The sequence below is a fragment of the Oncorhynchus mykiss genome, chromosome 5, assembly GCF_013265735.2.
Source record: "Oncorhynchus mykiss isolate Arlee chromosome 5, USDA_OmykA_1.1, whole genome shotgun sequence".
NCBI classification, from domain to species: domain Eukaryota; kingdom Metazoa; phylum Chordata; class Actinopteri; order Salmoniformes; family Salmonidae; genus Oncorhynchus; species Oncorhynchus mykiss.
This window is the reverse complement of record NC_048569.1, coordinates 66075442-66093774: the sequence shown is the minus strand read 5'-3', so window position 1 is coordinate 66093774 and position 18333 is coordinate 66075442. Positions and strand designations below refer to the sequence as shown.

General features: G+C 43.9%; 1 protein-coding gene across 1 annotated transcript in view; it reads right to left on the bottom strand.

The window, feature by feature from the left end:
* Positions 1 to 18333, bottom strand: part of fcho1 (FCH and mu domain containing endocytic adaptor 1) — a 47473-nt gene that overhangs the window by 12792 nt on the left and 16348 nt on the right. The window contains exons 3-4 of the mRNA XM_036978111.1: positions 7044 to 7135; positions 614 to 688 (exon numbers count right to left, since the gene is read on the bottom strand). Coding sequence (XP_036834006.1) covers positions 614 to 688; positions 7044 to 7135 — 167 coding nt within the window. The remainder of the gene's footprint in view (positions 1 to 613; positions 689 to 7043; positions 7136 to 18333) is intronic.

The window sequence follows — 18333 nt, the reverse complement described above, 5'->3', positions numbered from 1 at the left end:
GGATACACACAGGAAACTGTTGAGCGTGAACAACCCAGCAGTGTTGCAGTGTTCAAAGGCACTTAAATATTGCCCATTCACCCTCTGAATGGCACACATACACAATCAATTTCTCAATTGTCTCAAGGCTTAAAATTCCTTCTTTAACCTGTCTCCTCCCCTTCATCTACACTGACTGAAGTGGATTTAAGGAGTGACATCAACAAGGGATCATAGCTTTCACCTGGATTCACCTAGTCAGTTTATGTCATGAAAAGAGCAGGCGTTCCTAATGTTTGTATACTCAGTATACATTTACAGAGGTGACTTCATACATTTTGTTTGAATGGTCCAGCTTCATGGTGCATTTCTAGAGTTAAACAAACCAAATCACCCAAAAACAACACACACAGGAAGTGAAGAAGGCAGAGTTCTGGGATGATGGAGTAGATCACATCCCTGACCTATGACCCAGTAATGATGGACCCTAGAGAATCATAGACCCTAATCATGCAGACAAACTACTGTACATCCTCTAAGCACCCTGCCAATATAGAACAGTTGATTTCATTATGATAGGAATACTGCTCTCTAAACTGAGATGTTGATGACAATGGTTATCTATTATACTCACCCTAGTGGGCTTCCATTGCTTGCCATCTTGGCCATTTTGCTCATAGACTTGGAGTAGGTTTCCTCGATGGCAGCCCTGAGAACCCACAGATAGATAAGAGTAAATCCCTATGAACCCCTGGCTGGTCAGTAACAAACCAGGCAGTGATAGTCTACTACACAGTCTCAGCATTGAAATCCTGCATCCAACTGCAGATAGAGCTATTAAACCTACACTCATACCCTTCTGGCTCACAGAAAAACGATTGCATATCGAGGACATTGTCCCCACAGTGACTGTACGTACATAAGTAAGACCTATAAACGGTGAGTAAGACCTATAAACAGGTCAACATACACAAGGCTGCAGGGCCAGACGGATTACCAGGACGTGTGCTCCGGGCATGTGCTGACCAACTGGCAGGTGTCTTCAATGACATTTTCAACATGTCCCTGATTGAGTCTAATACCAACATGTTTCAAGAAGACCCCCATAGTCCCTGTACCCAAGAACACAAAGGCAACCTGCCTAAATGACTACAGACCCGTAGTACTCACGTCTGTAGCCATGAAGTGCTTTGAAAGGTTGGTAATGGCTCACATCAACACCATTATCCCAGAAACCCTAGACTCACTCCAATTTGCATACCGCCCAAACAGATCCACAGATGATGTAATCTCTATTAACCTTTTACGGCTGCTGTCCCTGTACAGGGATCAACATCAGCGGACATTTTAGAATGACAACTAATGGTACTCGATACAACTCAAACTTTCATTAAAACACACATGCAGGGTACTCAATTAAAGCTACACTCGTTGTGAATCTAGCCAACATGTCAGATTTTTAAAATGCTTTTCGGCGAAAGCATGAGAAGCTATTATCTGATAGCATGCAACCCCCGAAATACACAAAGGGGACGTAAACAAAATAATTAGCGTAGCCGGCGCTACACAAAACGCAGAAATAAAATATAAAACATTCATTACCTTTGACGAGCTTCTTTGTTGGCACTCCTATATGTCCCATAAACATCACAATTGGGTCTTTTTTCGATTAATGTATACCCAAAATGTCCGGCACCGTCATTTTTTAAAATAAAAAAAGTTACCTATAAACTTTGACAAAACACTTCAAACTACTTTTGTAATCCAACTTTAGGTATTAGTAAACGTTAATAATCGATCAAATTGAACACGGGGCGATCTGTATTCAATAGCAGCTCGTTTTGAAATCATGGTCCACATTCTCTCTTTCATAACTTCCTGTGGTGTGCTCGACGACAGGAAGTGTCTATTCCTCATTTTACCAAGGATTAATTTAAAATCAATTGACAGTACTGGCGACATCATGTGGAAGCTGTAGGCATTGTAAACAGGGCCCTATCTATTTTCCCTTGACATAGACAAGAGACTGGCGGAGGGATATTTTTGGGGGGTTTTTTGTGAACAGTTTTCCTTGGGATTTTTCCTGCTAAACACGTTCTGTTATAGTCACAGACATGATTTAACCAGTTTTATAAACTTCAGAGTGTTTTCTATCCACACATACTAATCATATGCATATACTATTTTCCTGGCATGAGTAGCAGGACGTTGAAATGTTGCACGATTTTTAACAAAAAGCTGCAAAAATTCGCAGCCTCTTTAACAGGTTTTTAAAGTCCACACTGCCCTTTCCCACCTGGACAAAAGAAACACTTACGTGAGAATGGTGTTCATTGACTACAGCTCAGCGTTAAACACAATAGTACCTTCAAAGCTCATCACTAAGCTAAGGATCCCTGGGACTAAACACCTCCCTCTGCAACTGGCTCCTGGACTTCCTGACGGGCCGCCCCCAGGTGGTGATGGTAGGTAACAACACATCTGCCACGCTGATCCTCAACACTGGAGCTCCCCAGGGGTGCGTGCTCAGTCCACTCCTGTACTCCCTGTTCACCCACGACTGCCTGGCCAGGCACGACTCCAACACCATCATTAAGTTTGCAAACAACACAACAGTGGTAGGCCTGATCACCGACAACAATGAGACAGCCAATAGGGAGGAAGTCAGAGACCTGGCTGGGTGGTGACAGAATAACAACCTATCCCTCAACGTAAACAAGACTAAGGAGATTATTGTGGACTACAGGAAAAGGAGGGCCGAGCACGCCCCCATTCTCATCGACGGGGCTGTAGTGGAGCAGGTTGAGAGCTTCAAGTTCCTTGGTGTCCGGATCAACAATAAACTAGAATGGTCCAAACACACCAGGACAGTCGTGGGGCACGACTGTCGTGGGGCACGACAAAGCCTATTCCCCCTCAGGAAACAAAAAATATTTGGCCTGAGATCCTCAAAAGGTTCTACAGCTGCAACATCGAAAGCATCACTGCCTGGTATGGCAACTGCTCGGTCTGTGACCGCAAGGCACTACAGAGGGTAGTGCGTACGGCCCAGTACATCACTGGGGCTAAGCTGCCTGGCATCCACGACCTCTACACCAGGCGGTGTCAGAGGAATTCCCTAAAAATCGTCAAAGACACCAGCCACCCCAACCATGGACTGTTCTCTCTACTACCACATGGCAAGCGGTACCGGAGTGCCAAGTCTAGGACAAAAAGGCTTCAACTGTTTGCATTGTGTGCCTCCCCCCAACCCCTCTTTTTACGTTGCTGCTACTCTCTGCTTATCATATATGCATAGTCACTTTAACTATACATTCATGTACATACTACCTCAATTGGGCCGACCAGCCAGTGCTGCTGCACAGTGGCTAACCTGGCTATCTGCATTGTGTCCCACCCACCACCCGCCAAACCCTCTTTTACACTACTGCTACTCTCTACTACTCTCTGTTCATCATATACAGTGGGGCAAAAAAGTGTGCAAGTTCTCCCACTTAAAAAGATGAGAGGCCTGTAATTATCAGATTATCAGTGGTCTTGTATGTCTTCCATTTCCTAATAATTGCTCCCACAGTTGATTTCTTCAAACCAAGTTTCCCAGCCTGGTGCAGGTCTACAATTTTGTTTCTGGTGTCCTTTGACAGCTCTTTGGTCTTGGCCATAGTGGAGTTTGTAGTGTGACTGTTTGAGTTTGTGGACAGGTGTCTTTCATACTGATAACAAGTTCAAACAGGTGCCATTAATACAGGTAACGAGTGGAGGACAGAGGAGCCTCTTAACCTGTTAGAGCTCTAGGGGCGCTATTTCATTTTTGGATAAAAAACGTTCCCGTTTTAAGCGCGATATTTTGTCACGAAAAGATGCTCGACTATGCATATTCTTGACAGTTTTGGAAAGAAAACACTCTGAAGTTTCAGAATCTGCAAAGATTTTGTCTGTAAGTGCCCCAGAACTCATTCTACAGGCGAAACCAAGATGATGCATCACCCAGGAATTAGCAGAATTTCTGAAGCTCTGTTTTCCATTCTCTCCTTATATGGCTGTGATTGCGCAACGAATGAGCCTACACTTTCTGTCGTTCGCCCAAGGTCTTAGCAGCATTGTGACGTATTTGTAGGCATATCATTGGAAGATTGACCATAAGAGACTACATTTTCCAAGTGTCCGCCTGGTGTCCTGCGTCGAATTCGGTGCGCAATTGCCAGCTGCTTCTACTTTACCATTTGATTCAGGGGAGAAAGCATGTGTCCAAGAACGATGTATCAATGAAGAGATATGTGAAAAACACCTTGATGATTGATTCTAAACAACGTTTGCCATGTTTTCAGTCGATATTATGGAGTTAATTTGGAGAAAAGTTCGCGTTTTGAGGACTGAATTTTCAGATTTTTTTTGGTAGCCAAATGTGATGTATAAAACGGAGCTATTTCTAATACACAAGGAATCTTTTTGGAAAAACTGAGCATCTGCTATCTAACTGAGAGTATCCTCATTGAAAACATCAGAAGTTCTTCAAAGGTAAATGATTTTATTTGAAGGCTTTTATGTTTTTGTTAATGTTGCGTGCTGGATGCTAACGCTAATGCTAACGCTAAATGCTAACGCGAAATGCTAACGCTAGCTAGCTACTTTTACACAAATGATTGTTTTCCTATGGTTGAGAAGCATATTTTGAAAATCTGAGATGACAGTGTTGTTTACAAAAGGCTAAGCTTGAGAGATGGCATATTTATTTCATTTCATTTGCGATTTTCATAAATAGTTAACGTTGTGTTATGCTAATGAGCTTGCTGATAGATTTACACAATCCTGGATACAGGGGTTTTTTCATAGCTAAACGTGACGCAGAAAACGGAGCGATTTGTCCTAAACAAATAATCTTTCAGGAAAAACTGAACATTTGCTATCTGAGAGTCTCCTCATTGAAAACATCTGAAGTTCTTCAAAGGTAAATGATTTTATTTGAATGCTTTTCTGTTTTTTGTGTAAATGTTGCCAGCTGAATGCTAATGCTAAATGCTACGTTAGCCTACAATACTGTTACACAAATGCTTGTTTTGCAATGGTTGAGAAGCATATTTTGAAAATCTGAGATGACAGTGTTGTTAACAAAAGGCTAAGCTTGAGAGCTAGCATATTTATTTCATTTCATTTGCGATTTTCATGAATAGTTAACGTTGCGTTATGGTAATGAGCTTGAGTCTGTATTCACGATCCCGGATCCGGGATGGGGAGATCAGAAAGGTTAAAGAAGAAGTTGCAGGTCTGTGAGAGCCAGAAATCTTGCTTGTTTGTAGGTGACCAAATACTTATTTTCCACCATAATTTGCAAATAAATTCATTAAAAATCCTACAATGTGATTTTCTGGATTTTTTTTCTAATTTTGTCTGTCATAGTTGAAGTGTACCTATTACAGGCCTCTCTCATCTTTTTAAGTAGGAGAACTTGCACAATTGGTGGCTGACTAAATACTTTTTTGCCCCACTGTATGCATAGTCACTTTAACCATATCTACATGTACATACTACCTCAATCATCCTGACTAACCGGTGTCTGTATGTAGCCTCACTACTTTTATAGCCTCGCTACTGTAAATAGGCTATTTTTACTGTTGGTTTATTTGTTTCCCAACTATTGTTCACCTAACACCTTTTTTTGCACTATTGGTTGGAGCCTGTAAGTAAGCATTTCACTAAGGTCTACCTACACCTGTTGTACTCGGCGCACGTGACAAATAAACTTTGATTAGATATCTTACTAGCATAATGGATCATATTATTATGTACAGAGAATAATAAAGAGCAAACATAGGGTATAAACAGCCAGGCAAAGGGAAATAAATATTCAGCTTCCATACTGTGTAAATGTTGCCTAAACCCACATCTGAATAATAAATGGTCTCATTTTGCAGGAAGAACATAAGATTTGAATAACCATCTGTAGTCCGGCAAAAAAAAGTAGATCAGTATATTCTGGGGGGGACAACCCCCTCCCATCTCGACGAGGAGAGAGCAAAGAAATAAACAAACAAATCGCTGCAGTTTCACAAGCCTCCCGGCAACAGAGAAATCCCTTTTTAAATGATATAGAGAAGTAGTACCCCCTGAAGATGGGTAGCTAGGCATACAGAACATTTGAATATCTGACATTTCTAATCAACCACTCCTAGATTGTCCTTTTAGATAAATCGAACTTCCCCATCCAGATTGCGAGAGAGCTTTAGAAGACCAGAGAGAAGAGCTGAGGTGAGGGAAATCAATCAGCTCAATGGGTTACTCCGTCTGTCCTGAGGGAAACAGCGTCTCTACAACGTCTCATTTCATTTCCTGACTGCCACTTTGTTGCCTCCACATTTCCTCCCGCCTGTGGGGAATGTGCAGTGGTTGGGATCTTATGAATAATAGTCAAGATTATGACATTGGTCTGACTGTGCAGGTTGTTATATCTCCCTGTAAAAAAAGCCCTGTAAGTCCCATGCTTAAATACTACAATGAGTCTTCAACTTCCAGCTAATTGCCTCATTAAGAGATTGAATAAATACAGAGGACTGCAGGGAAAACAACCCAGGAGGAGGATTTTCCAGACTGAGCATTTTACCTGAGCCGAGTGCCCAGATAACATGCAAAACACAGCTACTTCAAATGTGTGTGTGGTAAGACAGGGAGCTCCTTGTCTTGTGGGCTGTGTCTTGTCTTGTGGGCTGTGTCTTGTCTTGTGGGCTGTGTCTTGTCTTGTGGGCTGTGTCTTGTCTTGTATGAAAGTGTGTGTGTCTGTTAACACTCCTGTGTGCTGGTCTGTCCAAATGCAGCACAGTAGTGTGGGTTAGAGGGCAGGGTTGGCAGTGGAGAGGAGCGGCTCCATCAAGGCCCTGTGTCCTGTGTTGGTATCAGTCTTTTTAAAGGCAATCTTCAAAACCTTAACGAACATTTAGAAAACTAACTTTTTCAAATGAATTGATGAGTTGAAATAAAAAAACGGATTGAGAAACATCTCACTCCTCCCCATATATCCCATCACCACTGCACCACCCCTCCCACACGTCCCAGCCCAAACAACACCTCACCTCTCGCGGACAAACTCTGCCAGCTCCTTGGTAGCAATCTGGCCATGCTTCATGTTGTGGTACAGCAAGTCAAAACCTGCATTCTTGTCCCCCTGCAAAAACACAAAGTCCTTGTGTGAGCCACATAATTATATTGTACTGCATCTCTATGGGGTGAGCTTTATAGATTCTTCAATATGAGAGATGTTATTACTATACATTTTTTGTTTATATAAAATTCTGTCAACACTTCTCTCTGTTACTTATTCCTTGAGGACCTTGGAGCATAGTAACATGAATTGTTAAGGTAAAAAGGAGGTGAAAGATGAACACAAACAAAACTAATACGGTTTTCTTTCATTGTGGTCCTAATATTGTGGATGTGGACGCTTCTCTTGTTGTTAAGCAACCAGAACCAAGCTTGACATATGGTTGGAGAAAACATAAATGTCTATCTGTCCAACAGAAGCATGCCTGGGAGGAGGTGATGACACAAACACAAGTCATTTTGTATTCTTCCATGACCTTTAGTACTGTGGATGGATTCTTGTTTCTCTCGTTGGAGGGGAACCACAAGCAATCATGACACTGGTTTAAGGAAACAAAAATGGATGTATTCTTCCTCCAGCTTTCAGAGGAAGGCAGACGGGGTAAGCTGAGTGGTTTTCAAAAATGCAATTTTCTTCCAAGCTGAAGAAGTCTTCCCACAGGGTCCATGCACATTTTAGATGTATTGTGCTACAATAGAATACATCTGAATTTGCATAGACCCAAAGACTTTCTTCCTTTTGTCCTGCACCTTACCCGCCTTGTGCGGGGCGTGGGGCGGCAGGGTAGCCTAGTGGTTAGAGCGTTGGACTAGTAACCGGAAGGTTGCAAGTTCAAACCCCCGAGCTGACAAGGTACAAATCTGTCGTTCTGCCCCTGAACAGGCAGTTAACCCACTGTTCCTAGGCCGTCATTGTAAATAAGAATTTGTTCTTAACTGACTTGCCTAGTTAAATAAAGGTTAAAAAAAAAAAAAAAGACTGGCATAAGGATGCCAATGCCACACATGAAAAGAAAAACCAGGAGCCGTGCTTGTTTCAAAGACGCGATTCCATCCCTACATATAACACTAACAAAGTTATCACGTAACAGGTGCGTTAGGCTAACTGAGGCAGAATTAAAAATAGCCCATACCTTGAAGCACCCACTTTGATGTCAACAGTGGATCTGTTGTGGAGGCTGTCCAGACAGGCAAGCAGCTGCTCCTCAACACTATAAATACCCTGCTAGAGGGACACACACTTTTTCCAAGTAGCAGGGGAATGCCTGGAATGCCAAGGGTCCGGGATAGAGGCTAAGAGCAGGCCAACACCACAACCACCCAAAGTCACAGACACCAAACACAGTCGTTGCTTTGAGACATCTGTCTACAGACAGGAGAGTGGTGGTGGGCTGGAGGCCTCAGTAGGGATCAGAGGATTTGGGTTCAAACCCATTTGATTATTTAACAACAGTACACTCACTAGGTAATACAGAGACTTTAATTCACATGTAATTCTCCAAAACCCTTTCCTTCTCTATGGAAGGGCAGTTATGCCGTATTCTTTGTCTCTCTCCCATCTGCACCAGTCTTTGTGTAACCCAAGCCAGAGAAAGGTGAGCTGCCCTGCTCTGTCCTAAACACAACGCAGGTATATAGTTCCCTTAACTACGCTAACAGGTACATGTCTCTGACCAGGTGTAGCATTGCCTTTGTGAATGCAATAATTACAAATCATTTGTAGGCTGCAAGAAGCCCAAAGAGATAATATTTAACTGAAAGATAATCATTTCAAACCTTGCTTACATTTGTATATGATTACATACATGTAGTGTATGTGGACACCCCTTCAAATTAGTGGATTTGGCTATTTCAGCCACACCCGTTGCTGACAGGTGTATAAAATCGAGCATACCAAACATTTACAGTATAATGTCCTTACTGAATGTCCTTCAATGTTTTAAACTACCTCTGGAAACAACGTCAGCACAATAACTGTTTGTGGGACCTTCATGAAATGGATTTCCATGGCCGAGCAGCCGCAAACAAGCCTAACATCACCATACGCAATGCCAAGTATTGGCTGGAGTGGTGTAAAGCTCGCCGCCATTGGACTCTGGAGCAGTGGAAACGCGTTCTCTGCAGTGATGAATCACGCTTCACCATCAGGCAGTTCGACGGACGAATCTGGGTTTGGCGGATGCCAGGAGAACGCTACCTGCCTGAATGCATAGTGCCAACTGTAAAGTTTGGTGGTGGAGGAATAATGGTCTGGGGCTGTTTTACATGAGTCGGGCTAAGCCCCTTAGTTCCAGTGAAGGGAAATTTTAACGCAACAACATACAATGACTACTAGACAATTCTGCTTCCAACATTGTGGCAACAGTTTGGGGAAGGTCCTTACTGTTTCAGCATGACAATGCCCCTGTGTACAAAGTGAGGTCCATACAGAAATGGTTTGTCGAGATCGATGTGGAAGAACCTGACTTGCCTGCAGAGAGCCCTGGCCTCAACCCAATCAAAACACCTTTGGGATGAATTGGAATGCCGACTGCAATCCAGGACTAATTGCCCAACATCAGTGCCTGACCTCACTAATGCTCTTGTGCCTGAATGGAAGCAAGTCCCCAATGTTCCAACATCTAGTGGAAAGCCTTCCCAGAAGAGTGGAGGCTTTTATAGCAGCAAAGGGGGGACCAACTCCATATTAATGCCTATGATTTTGTAATTAGATGTTTGACGAACAGGCTACTTTTGGCCACATAGTATATCTCTATATTATGAGTGGGAATACTTTGGAACAGATTTCCTAAATTAAAATCAATTGGAGCTGATTTGCTGGTGTTTTTACAGTCTTTTATGTCCAACAATTAGAAAACAATAAAAAATCACCCACGGGCCAAATTTTTCCCATTGGCCACCAGTTGGGGAACCCTGATCTAAAACATACAGCATCTAAAACGTACAATAGCCTACAGTATATTCAAATAAGGCACATAGGCGATCATTGAAACATATTTGCAAATAGTCAAATTAGACCAACCAGGTCCCAAGCGGTCTTCCATTCAATTACTGTAACGATGAATGACAGGGGGTTTTCAGAAGAGGAACCCCAAACAAACAATAGGCCTACATAAAGCTACTACTGTTCAGTCTGTTTAACTGCCAAATAATTTATCTGTGAAAGGAGCTTAAGTCCCACACAACTCAGTAATAACACCCAGACAGAAAATATGACTTATTTCACAGAAACAAAATAGCCTCATCTAAAAAGGTTAGGCCTAATTCTCATTTGACTCTCTTGGTCTCAATTGAGACAGATGATTATCGACACATTTGTGCTTTAGGAATTAGTATGAAAGTAATCCCAGTGGATTTTCTTATCAGTTAATGAATCCAGGGGTATATTTAATATGGTGGCTTGGCTTTCTGAACAACTCTTATTATGCCTTTGTGTTTCCAGAAAAGATAAATAATTGCTAGCTAATTAGAAGTTGACCTCCATGAGGGCTGAAATTTTTTTTTTTTGGGGGGGGGGGGGTTTATCATTCCCGCCATGGCTCATTGTCCCAGCAACAGAGTTCCCCTGCTAACAGACACAGTGGGACAGAAGTATGACAGCTCTTTCATTTATGTGACAGACAGGTGCGCGTGTGTGTGTAGTAATAGTAATGCATTTTTGGGGAGGGCTTATATTTGTCCTGTTACAAAGTGTGTAATGGAAATGTGTTTCTTCATATCCCAACTCCCCCTGAGACACCCGTAGGGAGTGGGGTCACGGGCCAGGGTCACTATTGGACAGCGCTCCTGGAGCAATTAGGGTTAAATGCCTTGCTCAAGGGCACAAAAGCAGATATTGTTTTTCACCGTGTGTGTGTGTGTGTGCGTGTGTGTGTGTCAGACCTGGAACAACTATAGTTTTAACCTCATGAAACTCTGGGGGCAGTATTTCATTTTTGGATGAAAAACGTTCCCGTTTTAAACAAGATATTTTGTCACGAAAAGATGCTTGACTATGCATATAATTGACAGCTTTGGAAAGAAAACACTCTGACGTTTCCAAAACTGCAAAGATATTGTCTGTGAGTGCCACAGAACTAATGCTACAGGCGAAACCAAGATGAAATTTCATACAGGAACTGAGCCAGATTTTTGAGGCGCTGTGTACCAATGTCTCCTTATATGGCTGTGAATGCGCAAGGAGAGAGCCTACACTTTCTGTCGTTTCCCCAAGGTGTTTGCAGCATTGTGACGTATTTGTAGGCATATCATTGGAAAATTGACCATAAGAGACTACATTTACCAGGTGTCCGCTGGGTGTCCTCCGTCGAACCTATTGCGCAATCTCCAGGTGCACGCATTTTTTCCATTTTGAAGAGAGGAGAAACCAAACTGCCAGGAGTGACTTATCATCGAATAGATATCTGAAAAACACCTTGAGGATTGATTCTAAACAACGTTTGCCATGTTTCTGTCGATATTATGGAGTTAATTTGGAAAAAAGTTTGCGTTGTTATGACTGAATTTTCGGGGGGTTTTCTCAGCCAAACGTGAAGAACAAAACGGAGCGATCTGTCCTACACAAATAATATTTTTGGAAAAACTGAACATTTGCTAACCGAGAGTCTCCTCATTGAAAACATCTGAAGTTCTTCAAAGGTAAATTATTTTATTTGAATGCTTTTCTTGTTTTTGTGAAAATGTTGCATGCTGAATGACAGGCTTAATGGTATGCTAGCTATCAATACCCTTACACAAATGCTTGTTTAGCTATGGTTCAAAAGCATATTTTGAAAATCTGAGATGACAGTGTTGTTAACAAAAGGCTAAGCTTGAGAGATAATATATTTATTTCATTTCATTTGCGATTTTCATGAATAGTTAACGTTGCGTTATGCTAATGAGCTTGCGGGGATAATTACACTCCTGGATACAGGTTTTTTTCGTAGCCAAACGTGACGAACAAAACGGAGCGATTTGTCCTACACAAATAATATTTTTGGAAAAACTGAACATTTGCTATCTAACTGAGAGTCTCCTCATTGAAAACATCCAAAGTTCTTCAAAGGTAAATTATTTTATTTGAATGCTTTTCTTGTTTTTGTGAAAATGTTGCACGCTGAATGCTACGCTAGGTATCAAAACTCTTACACAAATGCTTGTTTTGCTATGGTTGAAAAGCATATTTTGAAAATCTGAGATGACAGTGTTGTTAACAAAAGGTAATGAGCTTGAGGCTATAAATAGGATCCCGGATCTGGGTTTGCTCGTCGCAACTGACTATGCTTCGTGGAAAGTATTTTTCCCAGGGGAACAAAGTTACTTTGGAGGGGACTGCAAATACTTTACAAAAAAGTACTACTTTTTAAAACTATGTTAATAAAGATCTCAGAAAGTGATGACTTTTTAAAAACTATTTTAGTACAGATCTGAACGCAACTACTTAAAAAAAATTGAATACAGATCTCAGGAAGTGATTACTTTTCTGAAATATTTGGATTGGCTGCCTTCAACTAATGACAGGGCTGTAACTGCATGTTGAAAATATAAATAAAATGAATAGAACACACACAATCTCTTGTACTATTCCAATCTGACAGTCATATTTGAACTATACAATACATTTATATTTGAACATCTTGAAAAAGTCCATTCTCCTGAATGTCCATTGCCCCAAGTATCAAGTAGATAATCAAGTCAAACCAATTAACCAATGATATTTTGTACAGATAGGTATAAATAAGTTGTGACGCTCAACTACAAGCCACTAAAAAGGTTGAAAGCTGCAATTAATGTTATGACACCTGAGAATACCAGAGTAATTCAAAGCCATTTGCAAACAGCAAGTTGGACGCTTAGCAAAAACAACTTCTTTACCTTTTTGTCCATCTAAAGGGATAGTTTACTCAGAATACAAATTAACATCATGCTCCACCTACCTTTGATTCAAGAAGGCAGTTTTGAGATATTTAGCTTCCTTAAAGCTGCAGTATGTAACTTTTTGGGTGACCGACCAAATTCACATTGAAATGCGTGTTATAGATCTGTCATTCTCATTGAAAGTAAGTCTAAGAAGCTGTACATCTGTTCTATGGGCACCATTTCTATGCTTCCCGTTCTTAAGTTTTGTTTTTGCATCTTTGACTTTCAGTTTTGTACACCAGCTCCAAACAGTTTTGTTCACCAGCTCCAAACAGTTTTGTACACCAGCTCCAAACAGTTTTGTACACCAGCTCCAAACAGCTGAAAACACTCGCTTTTTGGTTATGGACAAGATATGTCACGGCGGTTTAGATGGTACAATGATTCTCTACACCAGGGGTACTCAACTCTTGCCCTACGAGGTCCAGAGCCTGCTGGTTTTCTTTTCTACCTGATAATTAATTGCACACACCTGGTGTCCCAGTTCTAAATCAATCCCTGATTAAAGGGGAACAATGAAACATTGCCGTGAAACTGGCTTTGAGGTCCAGAGTTGAGTTTGAGGGCGCGACACTACACTTGCTGGTTTTGTCACATAAACTGAAATTAGGTGAACTATTAGAATGTTAGCAACCAGAATATGGCGGAGCGATTTATGGTTAGTGCATCTTTAATAGACATATTTTGTTACTTTTTTTGTTACATAACACTTTGGTAATTGCATTTTAATTGCATAAGAATGAGCTGATAGTTTGTAACTACTGTACAGAAGAGGAATAGTGACGGTTCCTTACTCCACTTATGTAAAAAAAAAAACGTTATTATGCAATTATAAAACCATTTCCAAACAACTTGATGTTGAGTGTTACTGAATTACCTTATGTCTTACTCATTATGTGATAATCATTTTAAAGCTGCAAAAGTAGTCTACTCTAATGTTTGTTTCTTCATCAAATATTTGGCAGCCATCAAATAAATATTTTTTTGTTATCAAATAACTTGCATAAATTTAAATACCTTCAAATATTATTTGGTTTTCTGAGAGGTATTCACAATATTAAGTATTATATGTTTTTCTGAGACCTGTATTTAAAAATCAGTTGAAACTCTATATAAACTATATTCAACTACCCGAGTAGTAGAAAAGTTTTTTTCAAATAAACTAAAAAATACAACTATTTTCTGCCCAGGTATGGTGTATGTGTGTGCCAGTATCGCACCCTAAACAACGAGTTAAATCCATGAGAAAATCTCATCTTCCCTCTGAGATCGTTCATCACACAGGTCTGTTTCATATTACACTCCATGGCCAATGGTCTTTGACAGTTCTCTTTGTCTGATTCATGCAGTCCCTCTCTTCTCCCTCCCTACTCCTTTAAATCAATTAAGATGAGAGTTTTTCTCATGCAAGAGAGAGCACATTACAATGACAACTCACAACTTTCTCACCATGGCTGAGATTACTTTGTACTCCATGAAACCCTGAGAAGCTCTGTCTGTCAGTCTAGTCTGTGTGATCAGGTACTGACCAGATTCATGTTTTGCAGCTATTAGTTTTAGTTCCTCAGCCTCAGTGTGGTTCAACGGTTGACCAGAGTAGAGCCCGGAGCGGTTCACTCCCTGACCAGTGTCGGTGTGGTTCAACGGTTGACCAGAGTAGAGCCCGGAGCGGTTCACTCCCTGACCAGTGTCGGTGTGGTTCAACGGTTGACCAGAGTAGAGCCCTGAGCGGTTCACTCCCTGACCAGTGTCGGTGTGGTTCAACGGTTGACCAGAGTAGAGCCCGGAGCGGTTCACTCCCTGACTAGTGTCGGTGTGGTTCAATGGTTGACCAGAGTAGAGCCCGGAGCGGTTCACTCCCTGACCAGTGTCGGTGTGGTTCAACGGTTGACCAGAGTAGAGCCCTGAGCGGTTCACTCCCTGACCAGTGTCGGTGTGGTTCAACGGTTGACCAGAGTAGAGCCCTGAGCGGTTCACTCCCTGACCAGTGTCGGTGTGGTTCAACGGTTGACCAGAGTAGAGCCCGGAGCGGTTCACTCCCTGACCAGTGTCGGTGTGGTTCAACGGTTGACCAGAGTAGAGCCCGGAGCGGTTCACTCCCTGACTAGTGTCGGTGTGGTTCAACGGTTGACCAGAGTAGAGCCCGGAGCGGTTCACTTCCTGACCAGTGTCGGTGTGGTTCAACGGTTGACCAGAGTAGAGCCCGGAGCGGTTCACTCCCTGACCAGTGTCGGTGTGGTTCAACGGTTGACCAGAGTAGAGCCCGGAGCGGTTCACTCCCTGACCAGTATCGGTGTGGTTCAACGGTTGACCAGAGTAGAGCCCGGAGCGGTTCACTCCCTGACCAGTGTCGGTGTGGTTCAACGGTTGACCAGAGTAGAGCCCGGAGCGGTTCACTCCCTGACCAGTATCGGTGTGGTTCAACGGTTGACCAGAGTAGAGCCCAGAGCGGTTCACTCCCTGACCAGTGTCGGTGTGGTTCAATGGTTGACCAGAGTAGAGCTCGGAGCGGTTCACTCCCTGACCAGTGTCGGTGTGGTTCAACGGTTGACCAGAGTAGAGCCCGGAGCGGTTCACTCCCTGACCAGTGTCGGTGTGGTTCAACGGTTGACCAGAGTAGAGCCCGGAGCGGTTCACTTCCTGACCAGTGTCGGTGTGGTTCAACGGTTGACCAGAGTAGAGCCCGGAGCGGTTCACTTCCTGACCAGTGTCGGTGTGGTTCAACGGTTGACCAGAGTAGAGCCCGGAGCGGTTCACTCCCTGACTAGTGTCGGTGTGGTTCAATGGTTGACCAGAGTAGAGCCCGGAGCGGTTCACTCCCTGACCAGTGTCGGTGTGGTTCAACGGTTGACCAGAGTAGAGCTCGGAGCGGTTCACTCCCTGACCAGTGTCAGTGTGGTTCAACGGTTGACCAGAGTAGAGCCCGGAGCGGTTCACTCCCTGACCAGTGTCGGTGTGGTTCAACGGTTGACCAGAGTAGAGCCCGGAGCGGTTCACTTCCTGACCAGTGTCGGTGTGGTTCAACGGTTGACCAGAGTAGAGCCCGGAGCGGTTCACTTCCTGACCAGTGTCGGTGTGGTTCAACGGTTGACCAGAGTAGAGCCCGGAGCGGTTCACTCCCTGACTAGTGTCGGTGTGGTTCAATGGTTGACCAGAGTAGAGCCCGGAGCGGTTCACTCCCTGACCAGTGTCGGTGTGGTTCAACGGTTGACCAGAGTAGAGCTCGGAGCGGTTCACTCCCTGACCAGTGTCAGTGTGGTTCAACGGTTGACCAGAGTAGAGCCCGGAGCGGTTCACTCCCTGACCAGTGTCGGTGTGGTTCAACGGTTGACCAGAGTAGAGCCCGGAGCGGTTCACTCCCTGACCAGTGTCGGTGTGGTTCAACGGTTGACCAGAGTAGAGCCCGGAGCGGTTCACTCCCTGACCAGTGTCGGTGTGGTTCAACGGTTGACCAGAGTAGAGCCCGGAGCGGTTCACTTCCTGACCAGTGTCGGTGTGGTTCAACGGTTGACCAGAGTAGAGCTCGGAGCGGTTCACTCCCTGACCAGTGTCGGTGTGGTTCAACGGTTGACCAGAGTAGAGCCCGGAGCGGTTCACTCCCTGACTAGTGTCGGTGTGGTTCAATGGTTGACCAGAGTAGAGCCCTGAGCGGTTCACTCCCTGACTAGTGTCGGTGTGGTTCAACGGTTGACCAGAGTAGAGCCCGGAGCGGTTCACTCCCTGACTAGTGTCGGTGTGGTTCAACGGTTGACCAGAGTAGAGCCCGGAGCGGTTCACTCCCTGACCAGTGTCGGTGTGGTTCAACGGTTGACCAGAGTAGAGCCCTGAGCGGTTCACTCCCTGACCAGTGTCGGTGTGGTTCAACGGTTGACCAGAGTAGAGCCCGGAGCGGTTCACTCCCTGACTAGTGTCGGTGTGGTTCAACGGTTGACCAGAGTAGAGCCCGGAGCGGTTCACTCCCTGACCAGTGTCGGTGTGGTTCAACGGTTGACCAGAGTAGAGCCCGGAGCGGTTCACTCCCTGACCAGTGTCGGAGGACATTCTTGTGCTGTGATACAAACGGGCAGAAAGGCAGGCAGGCATGGCGCCATGTGAAACCTGTCACACAGTGACACACAGAGTACAGAACAGCCGGTCTGTCCTCTCACTGGTCAGCAGCATAAACAACCCTGCCTGCCAATCCATCTATCAACAACTACCAGGCCTGGATAGTAAAGGAAACATATCCTATCCTATGCTCAGAGTTGGATATAATATGGTGTGGTATGACATAGCATAGGCCAATATGTTATGATAATGATCTAGTATAATATAGTCGAAATGGCTTGATAGCCCCAGGTCAGTGTCAGAGGAAAGAGCCAGTCTAGCTGACTCATTGAGGTTTTGTGCTTACGGTGCACTTTGGGCTCAAAAGGCAATCCCACAGCAGTGTCAGCAGCACTGATGATGTGCCTCTAGTATCCCGTCACACTGCTTTCACATCTAAAAGGACATCGTCATGGAGTCTCCATAACACACCCATCACCTGCTCTAGTCATTACCTGGTCCACAGTTCCTGGGAGAGACCAGCAGCATCCATGTGGAACTATACTGCACTAACATCACTTCAGATCAGAACACACAGTCCTGTTGCCGCATTGATTCATGGCTTCAGTGCCCCATTGGGGAACAGGCAGGTGGATTGAGCTCTGTGGTACACGTGACACCCTGTGTACAGGACCAACCCATGACAGAGACTGAGCACAATGCAGTCACACACACACACACACACACACACACACACACACACACACACACACACACACACACACACACACACTATCATTACCATCACCAATGCATTTGCATCTGGCCTCAGGAACCTGAAGGCAAATTTCCTGAAATGGCTCTTTATCTAACGGGACAATGAACGACTATCCAGCTGCCATTAATCTAATTTAGCAAAGCAAATAACAGCTCCACAAGGAGGGAGAGAGGGAAAGATAGAGAGAAGGAGCAAGAAAAAAAAGAATGAAAAAGAGGAGAGAGAGAGGTAGAGAGAGGAAACAGGAGAAAGTTGTGAAGAGAGAAGGAGAGCGTGTGTCCTCTGATAACACTCCTACCCGTCCGTCCCTGCCACTGTGTTTACAACAACCCTCTCCGGACCGCAGAGCCCCGTGAGACCCAGAGACACAGCCAGGCACAACGTGGATGGGAGGGAAGAGCAGAGCAGAGGCAACACTGGGTTCATTCTGCTGATGAATGATTGGCTGGGTATAAATTCACCTCAGAGAGCAGAGCGCACTTCCTGGAACAGACGGACACTGTGCCCAGATGAGGCCTAGCAGAGAACACCAATGAATTCTATAAAAAGACATGGAT